Source organism: Stegastes partitus, unplaced genomic scaffold (assembly GCF_000690725.1).
Source record: "Stegastes partitus isolate 25-593 unplaced genomic scaffold, Stegastes_partitus-1.0.2 Scaffold1172, whole genome shotgun sequence".
In the NCBI taxonomy this organism is placed as follows: domain Eukaryota; kingdom Metazoa; phylum Chordata; class Actinopteri; family Pomacentridae; genus Stegastes; species Stegastes partitus.
The window spans coordinates 140,740-159,250 of record NW_007578903.1 but is presented as its reverse complement, the minus strand read 5'-3'; the positions used below and the strand labels follow the sequence as shown (position 1 = coordinate 159,250).

Genomic DNA, 18,511 nt, shown 5'->3' with positions numbered 1-18,511 from the left:
ACTCAAGTGTGCTTTTCAGGGACAAACACAGCTGACCTTCACTGACCTTCTCTATAATGCTATAAACACACATCTAAAGGGTATTGTTCATACAGATTGAGACACTGTGCTTCGATTTCTGCATTTTATCAGCCCTTTATAGTTTTTGTATCAGTGCAGCCCCCATGTTCTCACATGTAAGAGTACTTCAGAGGTGACCTGGCTGTCTCTTTTGCTGGCTCACAACCAAGCCTGTCATGTGACTGCGCTGCACACTTCCCAATCTTTCTCCCAGTATGGTAACCTTCCCCTGCTAAAATTAGAGAGCCCTCTACTGAGACATTTTGGAATGTGACTATCCTGTACCCATCTTGCAGATGATTTTAGATCTCAGTAAAGTACGCAAGGTCTTTATGTTTCATAAAGACCTTTCCTCTCAACTTTGACATCAAACTTTTAATCTGTTCTTTGTGATAATTGTGACATATAGTTGGAGCTTTTAAAACATATGCCATCGCCAGTCTTTTAGTTTCTGTTTTGAATGAATTGTGTTTGTGTATATTTCCTGTAGCATAGCCAACACTATTTGTAAGTTAAACATAATCAAATCTTTTAGAATTATAACATGACATTTCATTATACTTTTCAATATATAATGAATTGTAAATTCGAGATTCTTTTGTTGATCAGGTATATCGATATATATATTCATATGTGAAAATCTCTGTATGTTTTATACAGATTTACAGACAATTTGACAGTGAATACTTTTTAAAGGATGCTTTTTCAACCCAGTTTATATGTATAACATTGTGTAGACCTGATAATGTGAGGTTACAGTCTTTACATTTTACACTGTCTTACTAACTTGTTCCATGTTCTAGATCCATTTCTAATTACAATTATTGTTAATATTCATATTATTACATTAACAACATGCAGACTTATGCCATAGTCTATTCATTATTATCTTCATTATTAAGCAACTATTATGGCTGCTGTGTCATACTTCAAGACAGGTGACAAATTAAGGTTAAACCAACATAAAGTGTCTCAGTTGAACAGCTTCAGTGCATCTTGGCATTGATTCTACAAGTCTCAGGAATCTGCTGGAGGGATGATGTCCTATTCTTCCAAATGAGCTTTCCTTGTTTGGTGGAGAGCAGTGTCTAATATATTGGTCCACAATCTCCCATAAGTGTTCGGCTAAGTTGTGATCTGGTGACTATGATGCCATAGCATTTCATTCATAGTATGACCCTTGTGCCCTATGGATGGGGTCAATGTCACCCTGGAAGAAACCACTCACATCAAGATTGAAGTGTTACATGACAGTGATCACTCAGGACAACTTTGTATTGATTCCCTTCCTTCTGAGTGGACAAGTGGACCCAAACATTGCCAGCAAATGCCCCTGGCAGCACAACAGAGCCAACGGATCTCGTTACTGTAAGGGTCAAAGGTTCAGGTTTGTTTATTTCATCACCCATTTATATATGCTGGTTCATTTCAGTGGGTTCTCATCTGCTTAATATTAATTACCAAAAGTGTGATGCATTCAGAGATATGGTGGTTCATCGCTTAAAAATTCCTGAGTAGAATCTAACAATAATCGACAAAAAGTAGAATGATTATTCATTACTATTAGTCATTGTCAGCTCTGATCTTGCATAGATGAGTAAATACAGGCTTATGTTCACAAGAAATATGCTTAAGTGAACAAATCCAGCAGATAATTATATCACAATGGACTACGACTTTGTTAATTTAATAAAAAATGTAAAATCCTGAAGGGGGACATCTTCCTCCATGACCCAGGGAAGAAAACAAAGGAGGAATTTTAGCAAACGAGTCATTTTGATCAATGCAAACTTGCTACTTATTAACTATATATTAAAATTGTGGTATTATTTTTGCTTTAACTGCAACTTAAATGTTACATACAGACAGAAATTATATTAACTTTTTTGTTTAAATGGCTTGGTCATTGCTATTTGATTTAGAATTGATGGTTTACTTTATAATAAGTTCATTATTTATCATTGATATTTAAATCCCGGACATAAAAGTAATGTGGAACCGCTTTGGCATTAAAATTTATTTTGATTTACAAAGATTTTATTGATTTTTAAGGTTAGCAAGGCCACTATCATCCAAGAAAAGACTGGAAAACACTGATTATATCTAGTAGTCAGGAGGGGAATTATGCTGTTGGGCTTCTTACCACATTTTGCCCTACTAGTACAGTTTTTGTGAGCAACCACAACATCTTCTAATCTATTGATTGATTCATTCTGTTGTTTGACAACAAAAAACCCCCAACAAAAAACAGTAAGAAAAGACAACCCATGTCAACACTGACTGAGTGTAGGTTGCACTGAAGCACAACAGACAATATGAAAATACAATAACCAACAAAATCCTTGTTTACTGGTTTCCAATAGGCTTTAAAGTTTCCACTATCTCTAAATGTTTGTGAAGGCTAGTGTAAACAGAGCCTCAATATAATCAAAGCTAATAACAATGCTGACTACATTGGCCTCACAGTGTGCTGTCACTAAGAATTGTCCTATTGTTGTGGTGACATTATCATCAATGATAAAAGTAATCCACTGAGTCTTCAGTCCCTCAGATGCTGGGAGTGCATCAAGACTCTTGTGTTCACTCTTGCAGGCAACCATTGGGTACACTTTGCTCGTGGCTGAGACATTTTGAGTCATCAGTAGCAGCTGTAGAAGGTAAATAAACCCAGTGAAGGGTGAGTCAGCTGTCCTCTCTGAATGTCTGACCTCCAGGAACTCACTGGCTCATAAAGCTGAGGGACTGTCTGGTTGTGGGGGGACTTGAGGAATGACATGTCTTTATATCTTAACAGGTTTTACTGCAAGTTTAAAAAAAAAAAAAAAACACAAAATTGAGTTTCGGCTACGGGAGGTTTAATGTATAAACAGTGACCTTCTGCCGGGCACGGAGCGGCGGGTACTGCCGGTACACCGGGGCTGAGAGGAGTTTAACGGCTGTTAGAGTCGGTTCCTCCTCTCGACTCTGTGTGACTCTGACGTAGACACCAGCGTGTCCCGCCGAGGAGGGAGGAAGGGCGGTGCTGCCGCCGCCGCCGACTATATTGCAGAGAACCTCGGAGCGCTTTGCCCCCTCTTTGCTCTGAGTTTCGTCGAGTGTTAACCGCAAAGTGATCCGGGCCGGGGAGACATGGCTGGATATTTGAAAGTCCTCAGCACTCTTTCGAGGTCTGCCGGCGCGGCTTTTTCCAGAAACCCCGCGGTGCTGGCGCCGGCTGCAAATTGCCAGACTTTGCAACAAAGAAACTGTGAGTGAAGAGAGAGATAACCGAGGTCATCCTCAGCATCAATACGTTAAACCGTTAACTGCAGCTAGCTGACTAGTGGCGTTTTCAAACGTAGCCCCGGTTGTGTTTGCTAAGCTAACGTAGTGGCAGTCCAGCATCAAAAATCAGTCAACCTTTACGAAGCCGGTGACGCCGGGCTAACGCAGCTATGCTAGCCAAGTTGCTGCTATTCAACCGGGATGCTGTTAATAGCTTTAATGGTTGTGCGAGCACGGAGGCAGTGATGCTCTAAACGCCTCCCAGTGTTTAAATGGCTGTAATATGGCGGGTCGAGTGCAGGTTGTTTTCATAGACGAGGAAGATGCAAACGTCGAGAGAGAAAGAGGGAGACGAGAGGCCGAAGCAGCGAGCAGACCGAGCCGTCTTTGTCCTCCCCCCCATTCAAACTTTAAGGAGCAGTTGAGGACAGGGTGAAGAAACGCCGTCATAGATATGAATTAAACATGAACACCTCTCAGATGTGAAAATAAAAATAGATGCGACGGGGCTTGTGTACGTGCCGCTTCTCCTCGAAGGACGGCATAAATCCCGGAGAAAAAAAATGACCGAAACTGGCAGCAGATGAATCAAATGGACGATCTGTTTTTAGCTGTCTTTGCGGACATTTTATTGCTCGTCTGTGTGGGCCAGAAAAATATAACCGCTGTCCCATAAAAAATAAATATGTCAAATTAGCTGTCCAAATCCAAATTGATGAGCTGCCGCTTAACTGTCATGTTGTTAGTGAGACAATGACTTGGGAAACTTTTTCCAAGGTCAGCCACCGCATACGAGTCTCCGCTATAGAGAGCAATGGCTGCCGCTGCCAGTGCTCGCTCTGTCCTACATACTGTTTTCCATCTGGGTTACATCCAGACTGCAGCTCAGACCTGCACATTTCACCGCTTCCGACCCTAGAATGTAGACTGTAAAACCCTGTGCGGCTTGTTACTTTTATGGTGCCTCTAAATGTTTGCTAATTTGTGCTGTGTCTTTATAACCAGTGCCAAGAGAGCAATCCAAATCGATTGCCTTTTTTTGTGTGTGATTTAGAGGAGAGACTTAAATGTGAGCTCTGCAGATAGCAAGATTTAGAAACTGAAAATGCAGATCTCTCCCCCCTTCCTGCAAAGCAAATCTAGCATGACCAGACTGTGTTTATCAAGCAGCGGGTCAACTGAAGGGCGCTTTGGCTCAGGTGTGTTTGAATCAACATGTCATTTGAGCTTTGTAGTGTAACTAGATGATGGTGATGGATGGTCATAGCCCAGTAATGTCAAATGTTAAACCAGTGGAGGAGTGTATGAAGTGTAGTCTGTAAAGGCAAGTGGAAAACTGTGAAAGTTTATGAAGCATCCACATGTTCCTTTTATTGAGTCTGTCAGAATGATGTGTTATATAAAGTTGTGAGTCAGGCTTTACGTGCAAGATTGACAGGATTTTTGCCTTATTGCATTGCAAGCTGCATCGCCTTCAGTATCAGCTTTACTGCTCTCCCTTTTACATTTCACACAGCTTGTAAAATTGGCCAACAGGTTTGTTGGATGTCACAAAGATAAGGTGTGACGCTCTCATCAGCCTCCAGCTTTAATCTGTGCACTTCAAACCTCTGCTTTCACCGTGGTTTACTTTTGTGTCTGCAGTTCCTTAAGTGACCCTTTAAGTACAGTCTGCAGTGTAGCCTGCAGCTCAACTCTAGCCGTCTTGTTTACATTGTAAGTCCCGTTTCTAGGTAAAGGATTACAACTAAGGTGGTTTAAGATGTCTGTCTGTGTTGATAGTTAACCAGACAGAATGTCTAATCAATGGCTTTTCCTTTCACCTTGTGAAGGCACTCATTGTTTCAGATTGTCTTCGACAGTTTGCCCTTCATGCATATTGCACAAGTAATGCTGCGCGCATAGCAGCTCACAGTTCAGTTTTAAAATTAGTTGTAAGCACCTTGTGCTGCAGACGGTATTTAGGACCACTAAATACTCAAAGTTGGCACTTATAGCGAGGTCAGATTGCTAGTCTTGCTTACTGATTCTTTCATTAGAGGTTCCCTGGTATGAAGCCATGATTTAATGATTGTGGACAACGTGCAGGCAAATTCATTTCTACCTGATTGAGAAAAGACATTCAAATTTCCCATTTTTGTTATTATGTTGTGATTTCACCTCCAAAACCCAGATGTGCAATTTGCATGGTATCCAAGCACGTTAACAATACTGAACCTCTCTCGAACGCTCTTCATGCTTTTTGTGTTCTTGCACATTATTTTAAATGAAGACAACAGATAGTTTCAATTAAAATACCCATGCCCTCATGCAGTGTTTTAAATTGTAGGATATTTGTCTGTGTATTTCTGCTCATACCTGCCTGTATCTCAGGCTAAAAGGAGTCGTAAATCTTGCAGACATATATGCAGACATATATCTCCAATGTATGTGCAAATGATGTGGCAGGCAGGCCCGCATGACTTTGTTTCAGCTCGCCCTTCAGCGTCCAGTTTGTTGATACGCTCAGAAGTTACATAACCTGCTCAGCTCCCTCCTGCACTCCCCTCCCCCTGCATTGTGATAGGAGAGTTCTGTTTTCGCAGATTTAGGTTTGACGAGTCAGAAACGATGCCGGGGCAGTAGCAGTACCCATGATGCACTGCAGCACTGAGTCGCCTATTCCGAAAGCAGATAGAGAAGAACTAAGTCTGCTTAAAAAAATCATAAAAATCCGGTCCACCTTCTTTTCTTGTCAGGTAGTTATTAATTGTGTCACCTATCTTTGTCATGAACATTGTACATGTAGTAATATAAATGATATTGGTTTAGAATAGCTGATTTCAAGTACAGCTTTTGATGGATTGTGTTCTTTTCTAGTGTCATTACACAGTGATGATAAATAGATCTGCAGATTCTTGTCACAATCAATCGTTGAGCTCATGAAATGTCAGATAGTAATGAAAAATGCCAAACTTCTTAAAGCCCAAGGTTCAGTCTTAATGGCTTTTTTTGTCCAACAAACAGTCCTTCCCCTAAAAATATTCTGGTTAATGGCATATTTCACAAAGAAAGACTGATATGAAAGCACTAATATGGAGAATTTGTGAGTTTTCCAAAAGAATAAATGATCAGTTATCAAAATTGCTGGTTTGTTTTGTTCTTGATAGACTGATTGCTTCAGCTCTAATGATGACATTCCCATCTAAAATTGTCAGCATGGGGAAAAGACTAAAAAGAAGAAATCTAATGAAAGTACTGCTGCTTGTTTCACAGTTTTAGCAATTGTGTCTGCCTTGAAGTAACTACAGCTACTTTAGTGGATGCATTTCAAAGTAACATTGCTGACAAAGTGACTTTCACTTTCCTCTGTCATGTGCTAAAACGGAAAACTCCCTACAAACTGTTCAGTAGTTTTACAAGTGTGTGGTGTCACTGAGCCCCAACAATGGTGATTTAGGCTACCAGCAGAGAAATTCAGAAACGTATGTTGGTTTTCCACAGTGCTGTCACAGATCTAGTTTTTTTCCCCCTCATCTGCATCTGTCTGCATTTTGCTGTTGTGTAACATGATTGTAACATGAAGGTCGCAACTGTCTTCCTATGAGGTTATTTTCAGTGCATGGTCACCAGCGAGTCTCGTGTCATGTTTGAAGCATTGAGCGAGAACACAGCAGGTGCTACCACAGCCTCATTAAAGTCAAACGTCTTCTCAAACTCATGTTTTTGAGTTGTAGTAATTTTATCTATAGGGACTTGTACATTAAAAAAAAAAACTGGTTGTATAACATTTCCAGCAGGCACCTAATGTTTGCTTGCATTACTCTGGGAAGACTTTGGTAGCAGTGGGGGAGCATTAACTTGCCTGGGAAATCTGAGACTCACTTGATCCTCTGCACCTCCCCCTGTACTTTTCTATTCAGTGAAATTGTCCTGCTGGCAGGACTCTCACACACTGAGCAGACTGAGTGCAGATATGATTAGAGATACTAATCCACGTTGATCCTGGTGAAAGGCAAAGGAGTTAAGAGACCGTCTTAAAAAGTCAACTGTGGGGTGGAAATAAAGTAGCCTGTGTGTTTGGTATGATAATTGAACGCATTTAAAAAATACATCTTTTTTTTTTTTTTAAACATAAAATATTGCATTCATAAAGCTTCTTTTTTATTCTGTAATTATGGTTTTTGGAGTATAAACTGGGGCTGTGTAAAAAAAAGAGTAGAACCAACAATCATTTTTAGCAAAGACATAATTGTGTACTGTGAATTGGGATTTTCTGATCGGCCAAATGCGAGTTCCAACTATAGATGAAATATTTTCAGCAACTGGCACAGCAGTGAACAGGGTTGAATTAAGCCGGCACTGATTCGTTGCACATGATATGCAGCAGCAGATTCAGGCTGTTACGCTGACGGGCAGTAATGCATCAAGACACACTGTAAAGCACCAGCAAATGCAGGAGAGAAAGACTGCTGGCTGAAAGGCATGAATGTTAATGATTATATGTTTGAAATCATTTAGTTATTAAAAGGGCTGCAAGGTGGCGCAGTTGGTAGCACTGTTGCCTCGCAGCAAGAAGGTTGCTGGCTCGCATCCCAGTGGGGGCACCGGGATCTTTCTGCGTGGAGTTTACATGTTCTTCCTCCCACAAGCTCCAAAAAGATGTTGAAGTTAATTGATTGGTGTGAATGTGAGTGTGCTTGGTTGTCTGCCTCTAAGTGTAGCCCTGTGATAGACTGGTGACCTGTCCAGGGTGTTGTCTGCCTTCGCTCTAAGTCAGCTGGGATAGACTCCACCCCCCCCGTGACCCTAATGAGGATTAAGCGGTGTATAGATAATGGATGGATGGATGGATGGATGGATAGTTATTAAGATTGTCCACTAACTTTTGGTCATTTGGTGTGACATGCTAGCACCCGCTGGACTGGTTAAACGATTCCTGGGGTATTAAAAGGCAAGTAATGGCAAGAAGTCCTGAGTGGAGCGGAAACAAATAGTTGATTTATGACTCAATCTACAGATAGTCAATTGTTTCTGTAATTTTTGAAGCAAACACATAGTTTCAAAGGTGGATTTGGTGCTTTTTACCATATAACAGTCAACCTAAAATCCCTGTGATGTAGACGGTTGGTCAGATCAGTTTGTTACCTTGGGCTGCAAATTCCAGGATCTGGGATTCTAGGATCAACATATTTTCCCGTCTTTATAAATGTCGCTCAGCGGTCTCACCAGTTTTCCGTAAACCCCTTTTTGTTTGCATGACTGGCAGATGCCGACAAACGCATCAAAGTGGCCCAGCCGGTGGTGGAGATGGACGGAGATGAGATGACCAGGATCATCTGGGAGTTCATCAAAGAGAAGGTAATACGGGAAGGGCATCCAGGGGTGGAAGGGTAAATGCACAAACACTGGTGTGAGTCTCAGAAGAGGGAAAAGCCCGGGCTGTCTGACTTGCCTATTTTTATACGCAGACTGACACGTGGATGTGTGGGAAGGACTACGTGGTGGATTATGGATGTATGATGTCGGGGAGGGGCTTTAGTGATGTTTCATTCAGTCACTGGCTGATTGCCTCTGGAGAGAGCAGATGTTGTTGGCTGCAGAAGAAAACGCATTGAAGCAGGGGTGTCGATCCCTGAACAAACTAATAATGACTTCTGTTGTCTTAACAATCTCACTGATCTCAGATTGCACTGAATGCAAGATATATATTTGTACTCGTTGAGGGAAAATGTGTGAAAAACAGAAGAACAGTGCACTCATGTAGTTGGACTAAGTTGTAGATGCTAATTTTTGTTTTGTGTTTGTATTTATTTTTTTTGGTTCTATAGCTTATCCTGTCCAATGTTGATGTTGAGCTGAAGTATTATGACCTGGGTCTGCCATACCGCGACCAGACTGATGACCAAGTCACCATCGACTCTGCCCTGGCTACTAAGAAATACCACGTGGCGGTTAAGTGTGCCACCATCACACCTGACGAAGCCAGAGTTGAAGGTCTTTACCAAGTCTCTGAGCAATATACATGTCTAATGTCAGAGCAGTTTACACTTACTCATTGCCTCGCTGATGGAATGGCTTTAGTATTTACCACCTGTCCAATTTTGGGAAATGCAGTTTAGGGGTCAACAGAGCTGTGTATCTGTCTTACAGTAGATGCTAACATTATATATAGAGTAGGATAAATGGTTTGAACTTTTGCAGAGCTGCAATTAACTCATCCAGTAGTTTTATGGTTAAGTGTGCAAAATTGCCATGTCTGCAGTTCAATTCCTTGTTGTATGTTGTACCTCTCATCTGCAAAATGGTGAAGACAAAATTCCCAAAATTCAAAAATAAAGCTGTAATTGAGTATTAAATTAGTTTCTTCTTGGGGCTCATTGCTCTATTTGCCCAAATACAAAGACAGAGGTGGATTAATGTTAATAACTACAACTCTGATTCACTCTAAACATATATTTAAACAGTTAAACACTCATTTTCCTTCTGTAACCTGCTGCCTTTGTTTAAATGCATGTGTGTTTTATTTTAAGTACTTTGAGAGCAAAGAAAACACTTGAGTCAAATTCCTTTAATGTGTTTGCATACTTGACCAATAGAGCTGATTTGGATTTTCACAAAGGCAAATATTCACACAGCAAGGAAAAGGCTATGTATTTATAATGGAATATATAGTATTAAAAAATGGTCTTGTGGGTAAGCAGAGGTACTTAAAAAGCAATAGTAGGGTCTGTGGATTGCCACGCAAGACTGATGGCGACACATCAGGAAGCGAGGCTGATTAGACAATTTGCCGCTCTACAATGTTTGTTAAGTGGAATTGATGAATTTAAAACAGTTGAATTAATAAACCTTGCTTTGATAAGAAACAGATTGCTTTATACAGAGACATGACAAAATAAAATGTCAAACATCTCCCGTTTCGCTTTGTGTACCTATTTGCATTTAATTTTCCAGTATTTAAAATGCAGGAGGACAGAACATTAGGAGGACAGAACTGCAATTAAATGGTTTATTAATGCACTGGTGTTGTGGGCAAATTCCCTTAATTGTGAAAATAATTGCCAACAGTTGTATTTACATATGAATGCCGGTTTTGTTTTGTTTTTTTAAACCTGTAACACTGAATTTTCAGAATCATTTGACTCGTGTTGTTTGAAGTTGTGGTGTGTTTCTCCTGTATTCCTAAACTTTTCTGTTTTTAAACGTAGAGTTCAGCCTGAAGAAGATGTGGAAGAGCCCCAACGGAACCATCAGGAACATCCTGGGCGGCACCGTCTTCCGTGAGCCAATCATCTGCAAGAACATTCCCAGGCTGGTTCCAGGCTGGACGCAGCCCATCACCATCGGCAGACACGCCTTTGGTGATCAGGTGAGTTTATAACAGTGATGGTCCTTTCACATTTGGAACCCAAAGCTAGAACAAAACAAGGAGTTTCAAGATAAGTGTAAAATGTATTCAGGTTAGTAAAGCGTTCTGTGTTTCTTTTACAGTATAGAGCAACAGACTTCGTCGTGAATCAGCCCGGCAAATTCAAGATCATCTTCTCACCTGCTGATGGTAGTGCAGGCAAGGAATGGGAGGTTTATGACTTTCCTGCTGGTGGCTGTGGAATGGGCATGTACAACACAGATGAGGTGAGCAAATACTACTTATAGGATACTTTTGGTGAGGTTCTATATTTACGTTAATATCAACAAATCCCATAAAGGGACTAACGGCAGCAACAGTCTGCTGAGGCTTCAAGTCACTTCATACTTACAGAAGGAGCTTTAGTAACTGTGTTTGTTGGGGCCAATAGTACTTTAATGTGCAATGTACTCCAAATCTCATCACAGTGAAGAACTGTCACCCAGTGCAACAGTGGGTGTGTTTCCATTAAAAAATGTTCATGGAAACAGTGAAATAAAAAAAGTCCTCAATTTCACACAGAGTTTTCACCTTTGTTGAGGTTGTTTTGACTTTAAAATAAAGAAATTGATGCGCACCATGGGAATTGCAAACACCTTTTCCCAGTTATGGCCAATATCAGCTGACATAAAAGAATAAATCCCCAACTAAACAAAGTTCTTGAAGACCTCTGCCATTTTTCTATTTTGTGTGGCCAAGCATCTTTTGTTGTTTTATGTCTTGAGATTTTTTGACAGCTGGCGAACAGCTGGTTTTGTTTCCGGGGTTGTGACCTTTTCTTGCTTTACTCATTTTATTGCATATAGTATATTATTGTATTATACATTTTATACTATATATTGCATTATATGGAAAACAGCTACTGTGGTTAATTAACAATCAGACATTTATTGACATCCGCTGTCCTCTATAAATGTCTTTTAGTTTCAGTTGTGTCTTAAAAACTGCAGTTATGATTAAAAAAAAAAAAAAAAAGGTTCTGCATATATGTATAAGTTGTCATATTTAAATCCTGGTTAATTGTTTTTTTCTTAAAGCATGCATTAATTCAGCACTGAGAAATACAGAAAGTTTACAGTATTTGCTGAAATCTGAGCCATAATTCCAGTTTAACTGTCAGGATGGTTATCCTTGGTATTACAGTTCTGCGTATTTTTAACTTCATGCTGAAAGAAATCTGACATTCTTCTTCCATTTTCCCTAAGGTGCTTTTTAGAAATGACACGGCAGTCATTCTAGCAGACTAACCTTATTTTAACCTGCTTCGCTACTCTTTTGTTTACCTTCATCAGCAGTCTGTTTGATTTATCAACATCAGAGGTCATAGTAGATGACTTTCAGTGTGTCAGGGGGAAGGTTGTTAACCGCTGTACTACTGATAAAACCTACAGCAAGTCGTAAAATGTTTCTCTTTTTCCCCCCTTTTCATCAGTCTATTACAGGCTTTGCACACAGCTGCTTCCAGTATGCTATTGGCAAGAAGTGGCCCCTGTATATGAGCACAAAGAACACCATTCTGAAAGCTTATGATGGCAGATTTAAAGACATCTTCCAGGAGATCTTTGAAAAGTAAGTGTCTACTGTCTTTGTGTTTGGTGTTTCACTTTCTTTGTGCACACATATGAATAATTCTTAAACTACCCCTTTGCTCAAAAGAGCTTTAATTAACATGTGTTTTGTGCATCCTGCAGGAATTACAAGCCAGAGTTTGACAAACTGAAGATCTGGTATGAGCACAGGCTTATTGATGATATGGTCGCACAAGTGCTGAAATCTTCTGGAGCCTTTGTGTGGGCTTGCAAGAACTATGATGGAGACGTTCAGTCTGATATTCTTGCACAGGGTGAGATATTTAAAAAAACAACAACACTTCTGCCTCTTCTTCGGAAATTATGCTGTTATGAAATACTGAAATCTATAACCGTTCATGGTGCTTGCCAGCTTTTGGGCTGATGTGGGTTGCACTAAAGAAGGATTTTGCGTTTCCCGGTTTAGGCTTTGGTTCTCTGGGACTGATGACATCGGTTCTTGTGTGCCCTGACGGCAAGACCATTGAGGCTGAGGCAGCCCACGGCACTGTGACCAGGCACTATCGTGAGCACCAGAAGGTTAGTAACTATCCGTCTTTGTCTGTCTGTATAGCATATCATTTCAGCTGGGAAAGGAAACAGAAAATGTGTGAAGACAAGTGATCTTCTTGCAAGTAGACTGAGTGATGTGTGGAGCTATACTGCCACCGTGTGTTGACAATTGAGTATGACAAGTAGGCATACATGCCATACTAGCAAATAGTTGATGCTGGACATGATCATTTAAATAGTTGTCTAGTACTTAAGCACATCATCATTTTTTCTCAACTCTGCTTTCAGGGAAGGCCGACCAGCACCAACCCCATCGCCAGTATTTTTGCCTGGACCAGAGGCCTGGAGCACCGAGGCAAACTTGATGGCAACCCTGACCTTATCAAGTAAGAGATATAAAACATTTCAGGAAATATAATATCCCTAATGTGAAATGTGGCTTTTTAAAAAAACACATTTCTTGATTATTCTGCAGGTTCTCCCAGACTCTGGAGAGGGTGTGTGTTGAGACTGTTGAGAGTGGCACCATGACCAAGGACCTCGCAGGCTGCATCCATGGCTTGCCCAAGTAAGTTGATTTCCATGTTGATACCTTAGTTTACAGTGTTTGCTTACTAAAATGTACGCTCGGAACCTTTCCATTAGATATACTGTGGCTGGCAGCAGCACACTGGAAATACTTTTTTATATCTACAGAGTGTTGTGCAGCATTAGTGTCCATTACAGCACTCTCTTCGTTTGAGTGGAGTCGTCAGTGCATCAAATAGCAAACCTAAATGTATTGCAGTGTGCTGCATGCTTACATAATTAACATCTAGTACCTGGGCGGCTTCTGAACTTGTAAGGAAGGGCTTGACCTTCACATCAGCAGAGTAGAAGTTTTAGAAGTAAAACTAGGAAGTCATTAGAAAACAATGTGACACCAACGTATCATTTAATATACAAAGGGAGAATTGGATTTAAAGTAGAATCAAGACTTCTACTTAATTTAAATAATCTCTAACTATTTCAGTGATTGTCATTTCTGCTTAAAAATGACAAATATGTCATAATTTAAGTATCCTGACTGTGAGAAGTTTCGACTGCTGTTTCTCTGTTTTCATATCTTTCGGTTCTGGACTGTTGGTTGTGCAAAACAAATCATTTGAATATGTCATCTTGAGTTCTGGGGAAAATGTGACATCCGTTTTTCACCACTGGCTAACATTTTATAAAGCAAATAATTTGAGAAAATAATTTGCAGATTAATCAATCATACAAAAACTCATTAGTCGCAGCCCCAATTTGAAGTAGGGATCCATTTAGTCCACGGAGCATCTTTATGTTTTGGGACATTAAGCCTATAATGGCACCCAGAAAATGAACAAGGTTTTGGTGCTCTCACTGTCAGATTTCCTTATTTTAACTTTCAATAAATTCATCGATTAAAACCACCACTGTTGGTCTGAAACGTTGGCACAAGACAGGATATTATTTGCTCTGATTCTGACCTGCCAGCATGTAATACAAGTTGGGGACTTTGTGGTAAACGTGCCCCCATTTTTGGGAATGTTTGAGGAGTTTCAGACATCTGCTGGGAAAAAAAAAAAAGAAAGTGTTTTTGTTTCTGCTCGTTTCCCAGCAGGTTGTCGTAAACATGTAACTGATTTCAATTAAGTTGGGTGGAAAGTAAGAAAAAAATCTGTTTTACATGCAAATCAGAATGTGGATCGAGGAGATTTTAAAAGATTCTTAAATTAGACATTAAAAGGGCATTTTGATTTAGAGTGAATTTTTCTCACTTCTAATGAACATTCAAATGAACAAATTGCAGGATTGTCAGTCTCGATTCAGGGACAAATGAAAGGTTTTGTAAACATTTAAGGATTGTGTAGCCCTGTTGGAGGTATGTGCTATCTTGTTTACCCACCCTTTTCTCCACATGTTTGGTGAATGTCTCCTACTTGATCGGGTTGGCACGTTACCTCGAACACATCTTTGAGGCTTTATCATCCATGAGGCGTTGCAGTTTACACATCTTCCTATGAATGGATTGTATTTTTGTCCTTTAAGGGCACAATTTTCTGAAAACTTGAGATGTGTAAATACAGTAATGTTAAAACTCCCGTGTAGTTCGAACTCATAGCCATTTAAGTTTATCGTGTGTTCTGCCCTTTCTAATGTTAAGCAATACTTTGTTGTTGATGCTAAAAAACTAACAATAGAAATTGATTCTGAACAATAAGAGTAAAAATATTCTGTTTTTGTGTTTTTATGGTGTGGTTTCCTAAAGCGTTGAACGCTGTTGAATTTTCTGATCTGCTCTGTCCTGCCGTACCTTTTCAGTTGCAAGCTGAACGAGCACTACGTCAATACCACAGACTTCCTCGACGCCATCAAGACAAATCTGGATAAAGCCCTCGGCAAGTGAAGGACTTGAAAGATTATAATAAGCCTGGAGATGGCAATGTCACTCTTCTGTTTTTGTACCTCATTTTTAACTTAAAAGGTCAATAAATCCACTTGCATTTGTTTAGAAGGAGAAAAAAAAGTACTGTCTATAGGATTATGTAGTGTTCTATTAGGTTATGAAATAGTTGAGAGTTGTCCTACCACCTGATGCCCCTCTAACTATCTGTCCCATTATTTGCAGGGTTTTATTTTTGTAATGTGAAGTACTGTATTCAATACTGTGTAATGCCTTGGGCAAGACAGAAGTCCGTGTCAAACATATTTGCCAATAAATCTCGTTTGACCCATTATCTGTATTTTATGTTGTCGTTATTCTAAGAGAAATAAAAGTTCAACAGTGTTAAAGGTAAATAAATTTATTATCTTACAGTATTGTCTGGTACACAACATTGTACATACAATTCTATCCACATTATCTCCACACTAATGTCTAATACAGAAAGCCATTGAAGCCGAACATCTTCCCCTTTTTGTATCATCACTAAAATAGTGACAGAGTGAACACAGAAGCTGAAAAACTCACAAAAATGAGCATTTTTTTATTTTAAATGCGCTATATCAACATTGCAAATGGATACCTTGTTTGCAGGTTACAAGTTTGAAAAGCTAAGCACTGGGAAACTGAATATATTGAGCATTTCCAAATCATTTTCCACAAGGTCCATGGCCCTGTCACATGTTGGGAGGTTGTCGTTCATCACTTGAGACCAGTGTACAGCATGATGGATGGCATGCTCTCCCAGACACACTGGGGCACTTAATATTTCTGTCCGAGTTTTTTGGGACAATTCTTGTTGAGATTCATCCATAAAAAAAAAAAGAGAAAAAAAAAGAAAAAACAACTGCAATACGAATGCAGGGTTTGTATTGCTTTTGAAAAATGCTGCAGTCTCGTCTTGTGAAGGCTTGGATGGGGGGGAAAATGGTGAGGTTTTGTTGAAAGAGATGCTGCACCACAGTCTGTTCTCTGTGGTAATCTTTTGAAGAGATCTACAGATGGGTGGGAGGGGAACCTGAATGTAATTTCACGAGGTCTGCGATTGGACCCTAAGAAATCCAATGTCCCAGCTCAACACAACAGCAAGGAAAAAGAGACTGACGAAGCCCGTAGATGCAAGATCTGATCCAATTCTTTGGTAAAGGGGTCCTACCATTAAAGAGGGTGTTTTCATTTCTTTTCATTAGCGTCTTAAAACATTCCACAGAAACAGTTACATTCATAGACTAGAGATCAATACAGGGTGACGCTTGTTAATGCAGAAATGTAAAAAGTAGACACTGTGGTCCTCAGTGCAACGCACTGATTACAGTACCAGCCAACGCATAGGTGGACTGATACATTCTGTACAATAATATACAACAAAACACAGATTGCAAATCCAGTCATTTTGCAGACCTTGACTTTAATTTATCACAGTATAAATGAAAGTGAATCGTTGACCTCTGCAATGTGATTAGCTTTGGCAAGTGAAATGAACAGCAACACTTGTTCCCTTCTTCAACCGTTCACATTGGTTTACCCCAGCACACTGTGAGACACCGGGATTGTCTGAATGAGCAAGTGCAGTATATAACCGTCATGTATGCGCTAAACGTGTGCTTATCAAATTGGGCTCAGATGATGTACTTGTTGTAAAGCTACTGACAACATATACAAATTTATATAGTATTTTATTTTAACTTAAATGATCCTATTTTAGACTGTTCATTTTTTTTTTCAAATATATTTAATCTGTAAATTTGCAATGCTTTAGAGATGAAAAATATGGAATTAGATAAAAAAGTATACATTTTCAAATTTTGTAGCATTTCGACTGATTCCAGTGCATATTGATGTGCAGTTTGCTGGGCTTTCTCTACGTCCTTGAAGAACCCAAGCACTATGCCTTTGACAGCAAAAAAAAAACTAAAAATAATAATAATAATAATAAAAAAAAAAACAATCCTGTTTTTATTAGTTCACACTTATATTCAATTTGGGGTCATTTTAATAATTCATGCAGTGCTGAAGCGCCCTGCGCCCTTCCCATAGGTGCTGTAATACTCCATTTGAGATAGTTTAGCAATGTCTGGCGTGTTGTTGTTGTTAGCTCGGTTTTCTCGCTCACTGAATTCAAAGCTCTCCTCTTCGTAGTCCTCCTGGCCTTCTGTCTCTTGGGGGGGCTCTGAAGAAGGAAGCAGAGACACAAACATGATCCCACTTTGTCCTCAATAGCACACGCATGCAGATCTCTTCCTAAAGACATATGGCCACGTTGAGGACAGCCAGTAGATCGCCCCTCCTCGGTATCAGTCTCCACTGATAGAGACAGGCATGTCTAATCCAGGCAGTGCTATATTTACTAAACACACGGAGAGGGAGTGACAGAAACATCAAAATACTTGGCCACTAGATTACAGTACATGCTGAGTCAAAGTGCATTAGGGACAGACTGAGTGACAATAATGCGACATGAAGCCCTCCGAGCAGTCCCACTGGGAAACTTGCCACACAAAACCCATCAACAATTCGGTTTTTTAAAGCAGAGAGCGTAATTAAGGACGACCGATGAGCCCGCTCACCTTGTCCGTCTATCGAGGCGTCCATGATGCCGTGTTTGACCTTCATGTGTCGGCTGAGGTTGCCCTTCAGGTTGAACTTGCTGGTGCAGTAAGGGCACTTGAAGGGCTTGCTGCCAGCGTGGAGATGCATGTGTCCGAGGAGGTTGTACATTCTGTTGAACGATTTTCCGCACACCTGAGAGACAAGAGCACAATAGTCAGCGTCCCTCCGCGCTCCATCACAGCGGGACGCAGTTCGACTTTAATTAAAAACTCCACTTTCTTTACCCACCTTGCATTTGAAAGGCTTGACCGGCAGGTGGACAATCATGTGCGTTTTCAGGGTCTGCTTCTGGACAAAGGTCTTGAAGCAGACGTGGCACTGGAAGGGCCTCACACTGGCATGGATCAACATGTGTCTCTTCAGGTTGGCAGACAGGGTGAACTCTCTGGCACAGACATCACACTTGAATTCTTTCATACCCTGGAGAAACAAAAAAAAAGTGTTTGGGTCCTTTTAATTAATTTGGCTAAATATATGGTTTAGAGGAAAAATAAATAATGAGTCATCGCGAGGAAACACACAAGGAGCTCACATGTGTGCCTGTGTTTGAGCATTTGCAATCTGGCTTTTGATCCTACTCTTGAAGCCTGACGAAGAAGACTATCAATGGAAAGAATAAACTTTTTTTTTTTTTTTTTTTACAATTGCATCGATGTCCAA

General features: G+C 40.1%; 2 protein-coding genes across 3 annotated transcripts in view; one reads left to right on the top strand and one right to left on the bottom strand.

The window, feature by feature from the left end:
* The first annotated feature begins 3,110 nt into the window (after window positions 1–3,110).
* Window positions 3,111–15,534, top strand: idh2 (isocitrate dehydrogenase (NADP(+)) 2). Its single transcript, XM_008296962.1, has 11 exons — window positions 3,111–3,307; window positions 8,573–8,664; window positions 9,135–9,300; window positions 10,515–10,675; window positions 10,798–10,941; window positions 12,147–12,283; window positions 12,406–12,557; window positions 12,710–12,822; window positions 13,084–13,181; window positions 13,271–13,363; window positions 15,121–15,534. Exons 1-11 carry the CDS (start codon window positions 3,190–3,192, stop codon window positions 15,203–15,205), a joined length of 1,359 nt encoding a protein of 452 aa, XP_008295184.1. The 5' UTR covers window positions 3,111–3,189; the 3' UTR covers window positions 15,206–15,534.
* A 52-nt stretch (window positions 15,535–15,586) lies between these two features.
* The window catches only part of znf710a (zinc finger protein 710a), a 12,995-nt gene continuing 10,070 nt past the window's right edge, over window positions 15,587–18,511 (bottom strand). For both annotated transcript variants that reach the window (XM_008296960.1, XM_008296961.1), the window contains exons 2-4: window positions 18,080–18,271; window positions 17,809–17,983; window positions 15,587–17,411 (exon numbers count right to left, since the gene is read on the bottom strand). In XM_008296960.1, the coding sequence (XP_008295182.1) occupies window positions 17,242–17,411; window positions 17,809–17,983; window positions 18,080–18,271 (537 nt within the window). In that variant the 3' untranslated portion in view covers window positions 15,587–17,241. The remainder of the gene's footprint in view (window positions 17,412–17,808; window positions 17,984–18,079; window positions 18,272–18,511) is intronic.

Excerpts from the sequence above, each read along its gene's own strand:
- idh2 (XM_008296962.1), top strand. The coding sequence starts at position 3,190 with ATGGCTGGATATTTGAAAGTCCTCAGCACTCTTTCGAGGTCTGCCGGC. Across the intron at positions 8,665-9,134 it reads GGGAGTTCATCAAAGAGAAG|CTTATCCTGTCCAATGTTGA; the intron begins GTAATACGGGAA and ends TTGGTTCTATAG. Across the intron at positions 9,301-10,514 it reads TGACGAAGCCAGAGTTGAAG|AGTTCAGCCTGAAGAAGATG; the intron begins GTCTTTACCAAG and ends TTTTAAACGTAG.